Raw genomic sequence first — 17,645 nt, forward strand, 5'->3', positions numbered from 1 at the left:
TTCATTATTTGACGTTTCAGCGGTGCCGTGTTATTAACGTGACCATGGGAACGGGTGAATTTGGCACTGCTCAAACGTCGAACTAATGAACTCGTACATTGGTACATAATAAATAATATACCAGCCAAAATATACTGGTCCAATAAGCGAAATTATAAGACATTTCATACAGACACTACAGAACTACCAAAAACTTGTATTGAATTCTGAAATCGACTCAAAAAAAATAAACAATAATTAATTAGTTTTTTGCTTTTTGACTCTTGGTCCACTCTATCTGCTCAGAAATTGTAAGCTTCGTGGCCGCGCGGTTAGCGGCGTCAGTCGTTAAGGCGTATTGTGAATGCGTGGGTTCGATTCCCGCTCCAGTCGGTGGAAACTTTTCGTCAAACGAAAAATTCATTCATCACTGGGCTACTGGGTGTTCCGTATGTTGTCCGTTGCCTAATGTTTGTGATTGTTTAGTCTGTGCAGCCTTTGGCTGAAGACGGTGTAAATTGTCTTTTTTAAAATTGTTGTAATTTCTGACCACCCATTCAAATATGGTAATTAGCCAAAAATCAAAATCAAATGCATCGACATAAGTAATACAGTGATACCTCCATGAGTCGATATTTCCATGAGTCGATGGCCCCTTCAATATCGACTCATGGAGGTTTCACTGTATTAATAAATTTCTATCGATGGATAGGAAAAAGAATCATTCGGTGTCGAAAAATCTGTCAAATCACTTGAAATGTTTTCCAATTCCTCGCATTTATTTTCGCTGTTAGGGTAATAAGCTCTTGGTCCACTCTGACTGCATACTTTTATAGATTTTCATTGATCATCCAAAGTAGTGGTCAAAGTAAAATGGAGGTAATGTAATTTCACATCTAATGGAAGAATAATCCAATTTTCCCAAGTTTTGTATTGCTGTTTGCATTTGACGTGCAAATCCAGTCTATCTGAGCTTCAAATGCGGTAACACAAAGTAACCAAAGGATACTTAGCAACCATGATGCATATCATCGCCAACCTAGCAAAGAAAACCAAATTTTGACTTCGCCTTCCTTGTTGAAAATCTTACCGCATTTGGTGTTCCCGCATTTGATATTTGCATTTCAAACGCACACAGCAATACTTGGTCCACTCTGACTCTCTGACTTAACGCCGACCAATTTGACTTCATAAAGAACAGCAAGCTTTGAAATGATACCGAAACGCTACTCCAGCTGTCACATAGTTGCCAATCTCGATTTGATAATCAAGGACACTAAAAATTATTATCGTTATCATTACAATTGTCAATTTACATTTTGCATCATGGCTGACTCGGAAGACCAGAAGTTGAACGCGCACTTCAAGGAAGATATGAGCTCGATCATTTCATTATTGTTTCTATGTACACCAGAAGGTAATTCAATGATCCTACATTATTGTAAGTCAATCTTTCCCATGTCCACTTAAACCAGCTTAAACCTATTTCAGTTCGTCAGATGGCCCGATCGTGGATGACCACGTTCTACAATATGGGAGGCAACGTGTTGGACAAACAGATGCGAAATCGGTACACAGCCTACATGTTGATGCAGCTGGAATTAAACCGCGGCTTGAGTAAACCATTCGACGAACCAGCTCCGGAACATATCCATCTGCCGCTGGTGAAAATTATTGTAAGTTTAAATTTTCTTATTGGGCATAGGCTAACATTTGCTATTGACATTTTTTTCTTTACTCGATATTGAAGGAACCATCGAGTTAGGGAGGTATCGAGTTACAGATCCCAATATCAGTGCAACTTTTACTATGGTTCTCTAACTCGATATCGAGATACCGAATATCGAGTAAGGGAGAGTTAACTGTATAAGAAATAAAAAGATCCACCGAATATTGTTAATAAGATGTAGAAGCATGATTATATGGTATTTGTTTATTTTTAACTGGTTAGCCGTAAACAATAAATCATAATAGAAATGTATTTTCAAGATCAGTATACTATCAGTATCAGATTGTTTTAGCCATAGGATTTTTTTAAGAATTTTGTTCTGGACTGCTGTGTTTTAAACAGCCAACTCTCCCTTACTCGATATTTCGTATCTCGATATCGAGTAAGAGAGCCATAGTTTGAGTTGGTTTTCATGGCTATACTGATAATTCCTTGGATAGCATTTGCATTACTATAACTACCGTGAATCGCAAGTCAGTCCCATCTGCATTTTAATCAAAATTGAGTTGAGCTCAGTTTTCAACAATGCTCTTTCAACTGCACGAATGAAATAATATGATTTATTCGGAAAAAATAGTAAAAATAGCAAGTCAGATTGTCCCATAATGAAAAGTAACCGCATATCAGTCCCACTACAGACTATCGCACCGTGGAACACAAAAATATAACTTGTTTTGATCATCTTTATATTTTTCTCGGAAAGATATTGCAGAGAAAAGCAAGTTGTGAAAGTTTCATTAAGTTTGGAACATGTTCTAATCCTCTGGAATTGTTTGAATATTCGTATAGAAAACGAGTTTGAAAACTTCACAGCCCATTTTCTCAATGCCTACTTTTTACAGATGGGACTGACTTGCGATTCAAAGGCTTCTTCCAGGCCGTGTTGTTAGTTCTTAAATAATTGTTTTCTCCAAAAGTTTGAATATTTTGCATTATTTTTTTTTTTCTTTCAAATCTAATAATATTCGATGTTTACCACATGTGCTCCTACAATGCTAAAATAAATATAAAATGCTTAATTGAATGCAAAATAATGAAATTGTGTAAATTTTCTCTAAAAATATCGTCAATTTTGAAAATGAACTTGATTATTTAAAAAGCTAACATCCTCTATTGAATTGAATGAACAAAACGTGCAAGAAACTCCCAAATAATTAACCTTGATGTTTGAATTTGTTCACAAGATTTGCTTAAAAAATGCACTGGTAGCACTGGTTTTTACAGATGGGACTGACTTGCGATTCACGGCAGAGAAGGTCCCTTCAATTTCGAGTTATAGAGAGTTGACTGTATAACCAATTTTTTTTTTCCAAGAATTTTGTTTAGGATTACTGTTCTAAAAGAAGCTTTAGAAATTTTTCCAGGGACTCCTTTATAATTTCTTCAAAGGTTCTTTAAAGAATTTTCGCAAGGAAGTTCTCAATGAATTTCTTCAGGAAATAAAAAGTTTCGTTGTAATTTCGTAGAAAACCACTTGAGGGAATCAAAAATACTATCGGAATGCATTCACCATCATTTTACAATTTCTGAAAAATAGTTGTGTAATGATTCATTATGCAACTCAAAACAGTTGCGTAATGAATCATCACAGCACTGGTTTCAGTTGCGTAATGACTATTCCCGCACTGCATACTTCAGTGCAGGAAAGTAGGCCGTTTCATGATAGATTGGCGTGATGAAAATCAGCCTATTACTATGAGAAATTGCAAAAAATATATCATCGCTTGGTCAAGACAAATGTAATATAGGATGTACCAGAAAAAATGGAACTACTTTGACAATGAGAATCATATTACTTTTTGTAGCAAACAAATATTTAAAGATTTTTTATGGCATTCAAAATGCTTTCTGTTATAATTTTATTTGATCAAATGACATTCAGAATATTGGTACCGTAAAACGGGGTAACTTTGATAGTTTTTTCGAAGATAACTTCAATATTTATGCATGTGTTTCAAAGAATTACAATTTATATTTTTAAAACAAGTACTGACATCCTAGCTATCGATTGCACTTGATAGATTGCCAAAAGATTTATTCTGAATGGATATATAATTTTTCATATAATCGAAAGTCGGTTTTCTGTTTTGGGGTAACTTTGATAATGGAGTATAAATCGAACAAGATTGAATGAATCACAGAACATTTGTAGGGCGTTGCATACCTCTAGGCGTTTAACGCTATATGGAAATTTCTGATTTAGATTACAAAAATGGTCCCAGTTTGTGAAAATGGTTTTCGCTGAGAGATTTGAGACCGAATCCATGTTCTACTATAACTAGGCTATCATGGGTAAGTGACGAACTCATTAAGACTTTATCAAATAGTAGTCGTGGAACAGATTGTTTGTAAGCGTTGCAAAAATGCTGAAATCCTGTAAATTTTTTATATTTGCATAAAAATCCTCAAATGCACTTGATTTCAACAAAAATAGCTTTGACATGAAGTGTCATATTAATACTCTTTACTTAACTAATTGACAGAAACCTCGTTATTTAGTTTAGTATGTTGGGGGTCTCGCACTATCAAAGTTACCCGCATTATCAAAGTTACCCCGTTTTACGGTATCTGGAAAATTAATTCCTGTCTAGCCAGCACTGACCTCTAAATCTTTCACCATGGAGAATTTAAGAACATTCTATGTGTAACATATACATTTTTATCTAAAATTATTTATCTTTGTTAGACACCCCTTGAGAACATTGTAAGGTTCAGGTTTGTGTTTATACCCACATAAGAACATATTACAAAGTTATGATGGTTTTTAGACTTTTAGATAGACAATATACTCTTTTAATTTTTACATGTTTTAACGTAAACATATGGATTTTGTTTTGATCATTTTTAAATCTTACTTACTTACTTATTTGGCTTTACATCAATTATCTTGATAAAGCCTCGCCAACAATCTTTCGCCAAATCCCTCGGTTCATGACCGCTTCTCTCCATCCTCGACTGTGACCCACGCTCTCCAGGTCCTGGTGTACCTGGTCAATCCACCTAGCTCGATGCGTCCCACGCCTTCTTGTTCCGACCGGATTCGTGGCGAACACCATGTTTACAGGGTTGTTATCCGGCATTCTTGCAACATGCCCGGACCAGCGTATCCTTCCAGCTTTAGCTACCTTCACGATACTGGGTTCGCCGTAGAGTTGAGCGAGCTCGTGGTTCATCCTTCGCCGCCACACGCCGTTCTCCTGCACGCCGTTGAAGATCGTCCTTAGCACTCGGCGTTCGAAAACCCCAAGAGCTTGCAAGTCCTCCTCGAGCATAGTCCACGCCTCATGCCCATAGAGGACTACCGGTCTTATGAGCGTTTTGTACATCGTGCATTTGGTGCGGGGGTGAATCTTTCTTGACCGCAGTTTCTTCTGGAGCCCATAGTAGGCACGACTTCCGCTGATGATGCGCCTTCGTATTTCCCGACTAACATTGTTGTCAGCCGTCAACAAGGATCCGAGGTAGACGAACTCGTCCACCACCTCGAAGGTATCTCCGTCTATCGTAACACTGCTTCCTAGACGGGCCCTGTCGCGCTCAGTTCCGCCAACCAGCATGTACTTTGTTTTCGACGCATTCACCATTAGCCCGACTCTTGTTGCTTCGCGTTTCAGGCGGGTGAACAAATCTGCCACCGTTTCAAATTTTCTCCCAATAATATCCATGTCGTCCGCGAAGCAAACAAATTGTCCGGATCTCGTGAAAATCGTGCCTCGACTGTTAAGTCCGGCTCTCCGCATGACACCTTCAAGCGCAATATTGAACAACAGGCACGAAAGTCCATCGCCCTGTCGTAGTCCCCGCCGAGACTCGAACGAACTGGAGTTTTCGCCCGAGATCTTCACGCAGTTTTGCACACCGTCCATCGTTGCTCTGATCAATCTTGTGAGCTTCCCGGGAAAGCTGTTCTCGTCAATGATTTTCCATAGCTCTATGTGGTCGATACTATCGTATGCCGCCTTGAAATCGATGAACAAATGGTGCGTAGGGACCTGGTATTCACGGCATTTCTTGAGGATTCGCCGCACGGAAAAGTTCTGGTCCGTTGTCGAGCGGCCGTCGATGAAACCTGCTTGATAACTTCCCACGAACTCGTTTGCTATAGGTGATAGACGACGGAAGAGAATCTGGGATAGCACTTTATAGGCGGCGTTTAGGATGGTGATTGCACGATAATTTTCACACTCCAGTTTGTCGCCCTTTTTGTAGATAGGGCATATAACGCCTTGCTTCCACTCCTCCGGTAGCTGTTCCGTTTCCCAGATTCTGACTATCAGCCGATGCAGACAAGCGGCCAACCTGTCCGGGCCCATCTTGATGAGTTCGGCTCCGATACCATCCTTGCCAGCGGCTTTGTTGTTCTTGAGCTGTTGAATGGCATCCTTAACTTCCCCCATCGTGGGAGCTGGTTGATTTCCGCTGTCCGCTGTGCTGACGTAGCCATCGCCTTCGTTGTCCTGACCTTTTGTGCCTGTGTTGTCTGCGCCATTCAGGTGTTTATCGTAGTGCTGCTTCCACTTTTCGATCACCTCGCGTCCGTCCGTCAAGATGCTCCCATCCTTATCCCGGCACATCTCAGCTCGCGGCACGAAGCCTTTGCGGGATGTGTTGAGCTTCTGATAAAACTTCCGCGTTTCTTGAAAACGGTACAGCAACTCCATCTCTTGGCATTCCACCTCTTCCAGGCGGCGCTTTTTGTCCCGGAATAGGCGGGTTTGCTGTTTCCGCTTCAGTCTGTATCGTTCCACGTTTTGCCGCGTACCATGCTGCAGCATTGCAACCCGCGCTGCATTCTTCTCCTCTAAAACCTCCTGGCACTCCTCGTCGAACCAATCGTTTCTTGAGCTCCGTTCCACATATCCGACAACGCTTTCGGCAGCGTCGTTAATGGCTGCTTTGACTGTCCTCCAGCAGTCCTCAAGAGGGGCCCTATCGAGCTCGCCCTCATCCGGCAACGCTGCCTCAAGATGCTGCGCGTACGCATTGGCGACATCCGGTTGTTTCAGCCGCTCGAGATTGTACCGGGGCGGGCGTCGGTACCGTACATTGTTGATGACGGATAGTTTTGAGCGCAGTTTCACCATCACCAGGTAGTGGTCGGAGTCAATGTTGACGCCACGATAGGTTCTGACGTCGGTTATGTCGGAGAAGTGCCGTCCATCGATCAAAACGTGGTCGATTTGCGATTCTGTCTGCTGAGGTGATCTCCAGGTGTACCGATACGGGAGGCTGTGCTGGAAATAGGTGCTACGAATGGCCATGTTCTTGGAGGCGGCAAAATCTATCAGTCGTAGGCCGTTCTCGTTCGTCAGCCGGTTGGCGCTGAACTTTCCATTCGTCGGTCTGAACTCCTCCTCCTGGCCAACCTGAGCGTTCAAATCTCCTATGATGATCTTGACGTCGTGGCTTGGGCAGCGGTCGTACTCGCGTTCGAGCTGCGCGTAAAATGCGTCCTTGTCATCATCAGTGTGGGCTATGCACGTTGATTATGCTGAAGTTGAAGAATCGGCCTCTGATTCTTAACTTGCACATTCGTTCATTGATCGGCTACCACCCGATCACGCGCCTTTGCATATCACCCATCACTATGAAAGCTGTTCCCAGCTCGCGTGTGTTGCCGCAGCTCTGGTAGATGGTATGATTACCTCTAAACGTTCGCACCAATGTTCCTGTCCAGCACACCTCCTGCAGCGCTACGATGTCGAAACCGCGGGTCTTCAGTACATCGGAGAGTATGCGAGTACTTCCAATGAAGTTGAGAGATTTGCAGTTCCACGTACCGAGTTTCCAATCGCTAGTCCATTTCTGTCGCTGTGGTCTTTGCCGATTGTTCCGGTCCGTATTCTCGTCTCGTTTTAAATCTATCAAAGCTAAAATCAGATTTTTTCGCTTCATCATCTTGGCATTAACTGGGACTGAGCGTGCTTCTCAGCTTAGACTTCTTATGAGCACTTCCACAGTTATTTACTGAGAGCTTTCTTTGTCAAAGTTGCCATTTTTGCATTCGTATATTCGTGTGGCAGGTACGATGATACTCTATGCCCAGGGAAGTTAAACTAATTTCCATTACGAAAAGATCGTGGACCGACCGGGAATCGAACCTAGAAACCTTCAGCATAGCTTTGCTTTGTAGCCGCGGACTCTTACCACTCGGCTAAGGAAGGCCCCACACGCTTCATCTGTTCTGTGAATAAAGAAGATGCAAGATTTTTAGTACTTTTTCACTTCAGGATGCTAGTAAGCGAAGCAATCTTGTATCCTGAGGTGAAAACATGCCAACAAACTTTCATCTTATCACCTACATATATTCACAGAAGAGAGGATCGATGAAGAGAAATCGATCATGTCGCCCCAATTCTTACACAAGTTTGAATTGTGAACCTAATTTTTGAGGAGTTATTCGAGCAGCTTCTGAAAAAATCCTAATATACTGTATTGAAATATTCTTTGATAAAATTTCTTGAGAACATCTGATGAATTTCTTCAAGAAGGACTTTTTTAATCCTAGAGAATTTTTTGCATAATTTCCTTGAATAATTATTGAAAAATTGACTAAATGAAGCCCGGGATTTCTGTGTGACTTTACATTTTTCATTTTTCCAAATAACAAAATAACTATTTGAGACGTTGACTCCGTGAATTTCTTGTAGGATTGTAGGAATATTTGAACGATCTTTGGAAGTTACTACTGGAAAAAATCTGCGAAATAATCACCGGAAGAATCTTTGCAGGAGGAAATCCTAGGAAAATGGATGGGGATGATGGCTTGAGAATTCTCTGGAGAACATGGGAATGAATGCTTGGTAGACTTGATCGAGGTTTGTTCAGAGGTATTTCTGGAGGAGTCACCTGCCAATGGAAGAATTTATCAAGCTCTTTTCGAGAAATTAGTGAGGCCTAATTTTGCATCGAAGTTCTTCCAAAAATTCTAGAAAAAACCAACTTAATAACGATATGCAAACTCTGTATGGATTTCTCGACTTATTTACAGAAATACCGATTTGACTTCTGTATATTCCGAAAACTTAAGGCCAAATGTGACTTCAAATGCATCTGTTATACTACGTTCCTTAGACTAACGTGTCAGGTAGTAGTACAAAAACGAAACCAATTGCTTGTCAAAAATGACCACTTCTCATCGTCGTTTTGGCAAAGGCCTACATCCACATCATGATTTGAATTGCAACAGGACAGGGGTCACTAGCCAGGCCGTGTTGTTAGTTCTTAAATAATTGTTTTCTCCAAAAGTTTGAACATTTTGCATTATTTTTTTTCTTTCATATCTAATAATATTCGATGTTTACCACATGTGCTTCTATAATGCTAAAATAAATATAAAATGCTTAATTGAATGCAAAATAATGGAATTGTGTCAATTTTCTCTAAAAATATCGCCAATTTTGAAAATGAACTTGATTATTTAAAAAGCTAACATCCTTTATTGAATTGAATGAACAAAACGTGCAAGAAACTCCCAAATAATTACGTTCAGATTATAGCTGATATTACGCAATATAGGCTAACTTGATGTCAAATTTCATACTTGTTATTTGCAGTGAAAACTAGATACACTAAAGTCTTTTTTTACACGGTTTTTTTTTGCACGCTTTATTTTTACACGGCTTTTTTTACACGCCTTTCGGAATTAACACGGTACTTTTTTGCACAAAATTCGGAAATAACACGGTTTTTTTACTTATTTACACGGATTTCGGAATTAACACGGCTTTTTTTCCTATTCACACGGATTTCAGAATTAACACGGTACTTTTTCCACGGATTCTAGAATTACCACGGTTTATTTTAACACAAATTCCAGAATTAGCACGGTTTTTTTTGCACGGAATTTTTTTGCACGGCACGGGGGACCGTGTAAAAAAAACCTTAGTGTATATTATAACTGATATCAAGAGGGCCTATATTACGCCATATAAGCTCTAGTCTAAAAGTAGTATTAGGCATAAATGAGCTGATATTACAATTTTATTTTGTTTGCAAAATTCAACTGTTAGCTTTTGGTCTTTTTAGATTTAAATTTGCTGCTGGAAAGGAATCACTTAAGAAATTTCTTGCCGATTCCTTGCAGAAACTTTCTACCCGTTCGAACTGACATTTTTCTGACATCATTCTGTTTTTAATTGGATTTATCGCATATTATTGTTATGCATCGGTACGGTTTATGTTTGCAAGGGATGACGGTGTTGCCAGGTGATTGGTGACAGATTTTTCTAGCAATTGTTACATGCTTGTTTTCGGAACATTTGCTGCATATCATAAAAACTTATCATTTTGTAAATAGTTTTCCATCACCAGTTCACTGATTTAATAAAATTTCAATGATTTTTGTGATCAATTCACATTAAATGCTATGATTTTACAGATAGCAACTCTGACATCACTGCGCTCAACGATCGCGATGATTGTGCACACACGATAGACGCGTCTCGACGCATCCCGACGCATCGCACTGTGGAGCTTTCCAATTATTTTGGGTGGTCCAAATTGATAAACTCTTGGTCAGTGTTGACCAGACTCATTTCCCCGAAATTCGAATTGTGAAGCCATGAACTGTTATAACTGTGCGTTGTATTCCTGAGATGGAGGGGGAGGTGGTTGGGCTTGAGTGTTGCACATGGGATCCGGCAGTTTCGATCTCGGTGGGCCGCAATTCAAGTTTCGGTGAAATGATTCGCACTCACTCATTCACTCATGTCATTTCACCGAAATCTGAATTGTGGCTCTCTGGGATTAAAATTGATCGATTTTGTGTGCAGTACTCAAGCTTAACCATCTGCTTTTCTATCTTAGGAGGATAGAGCATGGTTGTAGTAGTTCGTGGCTTCATAGTTCAGAAAATGTTATTTTCGGGGAAATGAGTCTGAACAACACTGCTCTTGGTATGATTTTATGCTTCGTAGAGATGGTTTTTGTAATTTGAGAGAATCGAAAAACAAACAACGTATGAATTTCAAGTTTCTATGCTTTGCCCAACCTATCCGCACTGAAAATTAATACAACAGAAAAAAAGTTGTATATTTTAGACTATAAACACAGGCATGTCTCAGTGTGCGGTGGCGGCGTCGATTCGCAGCAAGTGAAAACCACCGCCATAATAGTTTTGTGTGTTGCGGTTGATAAAACTTTATAAATATTTAATTCCCGTTTGAAATGTGCTCCTTTAAGAGAAGTGAATGAAAGATTTGTTTAGTGGAAGTGTAGTGAACGCAATATGAAATCCAAAACACAAATGTTTGCTGCAGAATTACAATGGAAAAGGTAAGCACCTTCTATTTACAAGTGTAGTTGTGTGAGGCAATGAAATGCGGCATAAAATCGGAGATTTTTTTTGAGAATATAAATCTCATGTATATTGTCGCTAAATTGATAATGTTGTACCTGAAAGTGTTGATTAAATATTGAAATACCACCTGAAGCATTTTTCTTCGCATAATTTATCCACAGACAAACAGACGTAACACTTAGAACAAATTTCTTCAAAATCCATCGCCCAGCTTACACCATCATCATCTGGTGAGCATGTTGCACGAAAAGGTGTTTCGTGCAACAAGACCGGCAGATGGCGGTAGTGTGAAACGTCAAACGCGAAGAAAAACGATGCGCGCGCCTCTGGTTGTGAGATTTGTAACATAGCGAATTTAAAATTATCGGTAAATGAGTGGTCGATGAGAATTTCGGCAGTGTTACGTCTGTTTGTCTGTGATTTATCCATTAAATCAGGTGATAAGCAGTTATATTTCATCGATGTTGCAAATACCAATACTATCATAAAAATATGTTAATGATTTTGGAAGAAGCCATTTTGTGATGACGCACCAAAAGGCCTTAAATGATAAATTTTGCAAATAAATTTATCTGATTGTGAGCTATTTTTTTCTGACTAAAATATTGTTAGAATAATCCTTTTGCGATTCCGTTGCAAATCAATCAACTTTTCATTGATAAGAAAAAACAATACTGAATCAGTTCTGTTTGAGATGCGTCAGCCAAATATCCCAGTCTATTCTGCTATATCATCTGATTTTATATGTGATGTGCGATCTAGATACAAGACTGGTGATATTGTAGGCCATCCTTAGCCGAGTGATTAGAGTCCGCGGCAACAAAGCAAAGCCATGCTGATGGTGTCTGGGTTCGAATCCTGGTCGGTCCAGGATCTTTTCGTAAAGGAAATTTTCCTGACTTCCCTGGGCATAGAGTATAATCGTATCTGCCACACGATATACGAATGCGAAAATTTCAACTTTGGCAAAGAAAGCTCTCAGTTAATAACTGTGTAAGTGCTTATAAGAAAACTAAGTTGAGAAGCAGGCTCTGTCCCAGTGAGGACGTAATGCCAAGAAGAAGAAAAAGAAGATATTGTCGGCGCGATAAAAAGTTAGAATAAGTTTCTCGTTGAAGTTAGAATTTTCTCAGAATCTATAAGAGATACCTAACTTCGTAAGTGGTGCATTCGGTTCGCATCCGGATGCGCTCTAATACGCTCTACTTCCGAAACAAAGTATCTTGCATGGATACCGAGAAAAATATATTTTAGGTGAACTGCATTTTCAGACAAAACTTGTTTCGGAACAAATCGTTCAGCATTCGAAGAAATGGCAGCCGAACCCGGTACTGTACTGTACTATGTTGCGGCCTACGCGATTGAAAAATACGTGGTTTCTGTTAAAATGTTTTTTGAAAATGATCCAGCTTCAACGGATTTTTTCGTAATAGCAAAAAATGTTGTATGCAACCCGTTGCAAAACTCGATTTTTTCAGCACTCGTTGCATTAATCCAACTCGGCGAGCCTCGTTGGACAAATGTACAACTCGCGCTGAAAAAATCATCATTTTGCTAATTGTTGAATAAATAACTATAGAAGCTTAAAAAATAAAAATAAAGGAGACAAATATTTCCTTAAGTGTAAATAATCGAAATACAAAATGTCGACAGAACAGAAGGAAGGAAATGACTTGCTTTGTTAGGAACTTTTCAGAAGTTTGGCTTTTTGTCATTTATTCGTGTTAAACTATTTTGCAATAGTTACTTGAAATAGGTACTCCACAATAATTAACTAGTTTAGAAAATATATAGTATCACCTTTTGTTTAATTATGTTTCAGGATGCCGATGAGTACATAAGGTTTTTCGAGAAATGTGAGAGATACTATCTGACAAAGAAGGGATCTTCGGGGGATCAAGAAATGGAAGAAGTCTGCATGAAGCCAAGTGATTTCCTCTACAGGCTACCGCCCATTCAATCGGGAGTGGTCGTTTATGGCGCCTGTTTCAGCAAAAACGACCAATGAAGACATCCATCGAACCATCGCAACGACCGATCGAAATTAAATATTCTTTCCCCCCAGGCCTTGCAGTCTCACCATCAATCCGGATCAGTTATTTATATCACGTTCCCCAAACAGCCAAAAAAAACATGGACGGCTTCGGCCATATTCAAATGTAATTTCGTTTGTTTTTCTTTATTTCATCTGCATACGAGAACGACAAGACGACGACGAATTTATAATTTCGAATCACGATTTCAACGGGTTTTGTAGGCATGGCTGCGTTGCTTCTCGCTGCTCAAATCAAACAAGGCTCCTCTTCTCCCTTCCCAGCGAGTTGTTGCTCGTCGCTCGTTTCGATTTATAATGATCTCCCATCATCGCGTGGTGCTACAAAGTGCACATAGGCAGTGCAAGAGTCTCATGTTTTGGGATGATACAGCCTTTGATATTCCGACAGATGGGATTAACAATTTTGACACTTAAATTGGATTTCGTATGATTTAAGAATAATCAAAACTGATTGTTCCTAGTTAAACTACAAGTATTAATTAGTAATCGAAATTTGCTGTTCAGTAATTCTACATTAGCAAACATATATTTGGTAAGCAACCATAAATAATCAACTGTTATTTATCACAGAGACATGATTGATGGGCGTTATAGAAGACCCAGGGCTTATTTTGTTTTAGTTTTGTTTATATATAGAATTTTTGTCTTTTCTAGCAAAGCTAGAAAAACATTCAGCGAAACATTCTCCAACCCCGGCTATCTGGGATGCTAATGAGATTAAAGCTCTGTGGTTATCACTCAACAGTCTATTACGGATGGATATCTCGAGAGTGGTACAGAGGAAAAGGGGAAAACGACTCTGTACCACGCCACCTTTATTTGGCTTGGGCTACAAGTCCGTGTTGATGGGCGATAGATGAATCGTTGATTTCGTTAATTTATTCCGGTGGATCGGGTTGAATCACGGAATTCCTGAATAGATTTTAAGCATTCGTTACCAATATTTTACTTACGAAAACATAAATCTTACCAATTACCGACAAGCTAAACATTACATATACTTTGCAATTGGATTAAATGGACATAAGTCCTCTCAGGGGGTCGTGAGTTCGATTCTCACTGAGAAGACGTGTAACTTTTTCGAAAAACTTCGCATCAATTTGTCCATTTAATCCAATTGCAAAGTATATGTAATGTTTAGCTTTTCGGTAGTTGTTAAACTTCCACTCGGCTGGTTAGCCGTAAACTACGATTCATAATTAAAAACAAGCATAACGTTTTGTGATTTGAGACCGCAACAATTATTTACACTGGACGATGTATCCTAGCAGCGCACAAATCACCTTGATTGTTCTATTTTACTATGTGTTAGGCTTAAATTTTTGGGGTTTTAATTTTTTATGGGAAATTAAATTTCTCATCTTGAGTAAATTAAACTAATTATAGGTAAAAAGCGGGTGATTGTATAGTATAGTAAGATTCAATAGTTTTAGCTGTAAGAGTAACCTTAGTGTAAGTATTTTAACCACGATATCTCTCATAAATCGTTCTTCAACCATCAATACCTAATATAGCAGTAAACAACTAGCGGTAATTCTAAGATTTAAGTAACTTCAAGTAAATTTTGTATAGTTTTAAGAGCGATTTAGATAAATTTACATTTATATCTCCTTCGTAGTCGATAGGATGCCACCCAAAGCTGGCGATTCGTCGTGTTCAACACTACTCGGCATAGCTTCTGACGGTGAAGCTAGGCTATTCCGATGGAGAGTTCACCGACGAAGGAACATCTCCCGAAACCAGTAACTTAACGCGTTGTTCTTACTCCGTTGATAGTCGGTAGAGTGCCGAATTTGACCCAGCGATTCCGATTGGAGGATGACTTCCGGTTCACTGACCCTCCGACGCTTGAACTGCCCTTCTACGCCCACTTATCCCATGTTCTGTGTAAACCTTACGGACCGCGGGACAATATGCGTAGAACGACCTAGCCCCGATGGAGGATCTAGCCTACTCCAATCGCGGCTCGACGCCTACTTGACTTCTTGCCTTTTTTGTTGCAGTGACAACAGGATTTGCGTTACGCTCTGTTCATCGCGTGCCACGTACTTACGTGTTGACACATTATCTGCACGATATTGGTGGGGTTTAGATCTCTGTTGCTGCTTCCCAGCATTTCGTTCCGCACTTGCGCGAATCTCGAGCAGTCAAAAACTACATTTTGCGGTGTCTCCTCGATGTTTGGGCCATCTGGGCAATGTGGCGACTCTGCGTGCCCGAATCTATTGAGACACTTTCTTTCACTTCGCGTCCGATTTATATTATAGCACACTTCGATCTCATTCAAAAGAGGGCTCCAAGTATGGACCTTTGCACGAGTTCACTATTTTGACGTTTGAGCGGTGCCGAATTCACTCGTTGCCATGGTCACGTAAATAACACGGCACCGCTTACTTTGATCAACAATGACTACAGATGAGTCACATGAAACCGCTCGAATTACAAAATAGACCCCTTAGATAGATTTTCGCGTTCCGGCATGAATGCAGATGTGAAGTAAATTGCTATGCTTCGAAACCTCTAGAATCGATATTTTTTCTCGTTTTCCGGGCAAGTTGGTTCGATAACGTATTTCAACATGTTAGTTGTCGCGGAACTAGTTGTAGGTTTTCGCACGTTTTTTTGTTTTTTTTTTGCGTGTTTTTGATAATTGGAATTTTTGTTCGGTTTGTGCGTTCCAGTCGGTTTATTGTTAGGCAGATGACAGTTGATTATTGTCTGCTTACATATTCAGAACGTGTTTTTTTTTTCATTATTATCCGATGACCCTAGAGGGATCGGTTCTGCTTTATATTCAATACTGAGCAGAAACCTTATATCTTCAAAGCTAAATAAACTTTTTTTTCTCTTTTGATTGCCGGCTTACTTACTTACTTACTTACTTACTTATTTGGTTTTACATCAATTATCTTGATAAAGCCTCACCAACAATAATTCACCAATTCACTCGGTTCATGGCCGCTTTTCTCTATCCTCGACTGTGACCCACGCTCTCCAGCTCCTGGTGCACCTGGTCAATCCACCAAGCTCGCTGCGCCCCACGCCTTCTTGTTCCGACCGGATTCGTAGCGAACACCATCTCTACAGGGTTGTTGTCCGGCATTCTTGCAACATGCCCTGCTCAGCGTCTCCTGTACGCCGCCGAAGATCGTCCTTAGCACTCGGCGTTCGAAAAACCCAATAGCTTGCAAGTCCTCCTCGAGCATAGTCCACGCCTCATGTCCATAGAGGACTACCGGTCTTATAAGCGTTTTGTACAGCGTACATTTGCTGCGGGGGTGAATCTTTCTTGACCGCAGTTTCTTCTGGAGCCCATAGTAGGCACGACTTCCGCAGATGATGCGCCTTCGTATTTCACGACTAACATGGTTGTCAGCCGTCAACAAGGATCCGAGGTAGACGAACTCGTCCACCACCTCAAAGCTATCTCTGTCTATCGTAACACTGCTTACTAGGCGGGTCCTGTCGCGCTCAGTTCCACCAACCAGCATGGGCTCATTCATTTATTTCATAACGCTGAAATTGGCCATTTTTGACCCCCACCCACCCCCTTGTAACGCTTTTTGTATGAATATCATTCAGTTTTAGTATGAACCGTAACATCGTTAGGACACCCCCCCCCTCCAGCGTTATGAAATTTGTGAATGGGCCCCATGTACTTTGTTTTCGACGCATTCACCATTAGCCCGACTCTTGTTGCTTCGCGTTTTAGGCGGGTGAACAAATCTGCCACCGTTTCAAATGTTCTCCCAATAATATCCATATCGTCCGCGAAGCAAACAAATTGTCCGGATCTCGTGAAAATCGTGCCTCGACTGTTAAGTCCGGCTCTCCGCATAACACCTTCAAGCGCAATATTGAACAATTGATTGCCGGCTATCAAAAGATTAAAAATTGAAACACTTAAACAACAAACACCCTGGGTCCATCGCCAGCTTAACAGGCAAATCCTGACTGAATACCTCTCCCAACCTCCTCCACCGTAGCACTTATGAGGGCGTCACTGAGTCGGTGTCCTCTCATTAAGTAAGTGCTATATCAACATTTCCTTCCCCTATCCTAAGTTACGGTAAAGATGGGCGTGGCCAGGAATAGTTATATTCATGCGCTTGGTAATTTTATTCAAGATTGGTTCAAGGTTTCTTCCCCAGCCTTGTTCATGTAAGCAGTCTGGATGAGATAATCAAACGAAACATTAATGTTGCTAGTATCCAATGTACGAAGTATACCGCAACTACGCTAACGCTAACGCTATACTTGGAGCCCTCTTTGGAATCTTTTTTGAGAGTTATGTCCCTACTGGAGAGGAGTCTTTTTCTCAGCTTAAAGCATTTCCACAGTATTTAAGTAGTGTTTATAAATTAGTATATGTTTCTACAACCTTACAGTGTCATCATTCCAATGCTTAAAGATTTCCCTTCGATTACAGGAGAATCATTTTCATCCTGTTGTGACCGGAGGAATCCAAGCTATTGATATTTTGCTTCTGTGCTTCTTAAGGTTCGTTGAAAGACTGATTTAAGTCATCAAAATCATGACACTTTTCTATTTTCAAAGCCTCCTATGTTTTTCTCATTCCC

General features: G+C 40.2%; 1 protein-coding gene across 2 annotated transcripts; it reads left to right on the forward strand.

Moving 5' to 3' along the window:
- Positions 1–1,181: 1,181 nt before the first annotated feature.
- Positions 1,182–13,172, forward strand: LOC110680307. Of its 2 annotated transcripts, none has more exons than XM_021856143.1 (3): positions 1,182–1,396; positions 1,455–1,655; positions 12,832–13,172. In XM_021856143.1, the coding sequence occupies exons 2-3, from the start codon at positions 1,479–1,481 to the stop codon at positions 13,015–13,017; spliced, it is 363 nt and encodes a 120-aa protein (XP_021711835.1). In that variant the 5' UTR covers positions 1,182–1,396; positions 1,455–1,478; the 3' UTR covers positions 13,018–13,172. The 2 variants fall into 2 exon arrangements, with proteins under 2 accessions (XP_021711835.1, XP_021711834.1); XM_021856142.1 differs by having other exon boundaries at positions 1,471–1,655.
- Positions 13,173–17,645: the final 4,473 nt, after the last annotated feature.

The sequence above is a fragment of the Aedes aegypti genome, unplaced genomic scaffold (assembly GCF_002204515.2).
Source record: "Aedes aegypti strain LVP_AGWG unplaced genomic scaffold, AaegL5.0 Primary Assembly AGWG_AaegL5_hic_scaff_1182_389_PBJ_arrow, whole genome shotgun sequence".
Lineage (NCBI taxonomy): Eukaryota > Metazoa > Arthropoda > Insecta > Diptera > Culicidae > Aedes > Aedes aegypti.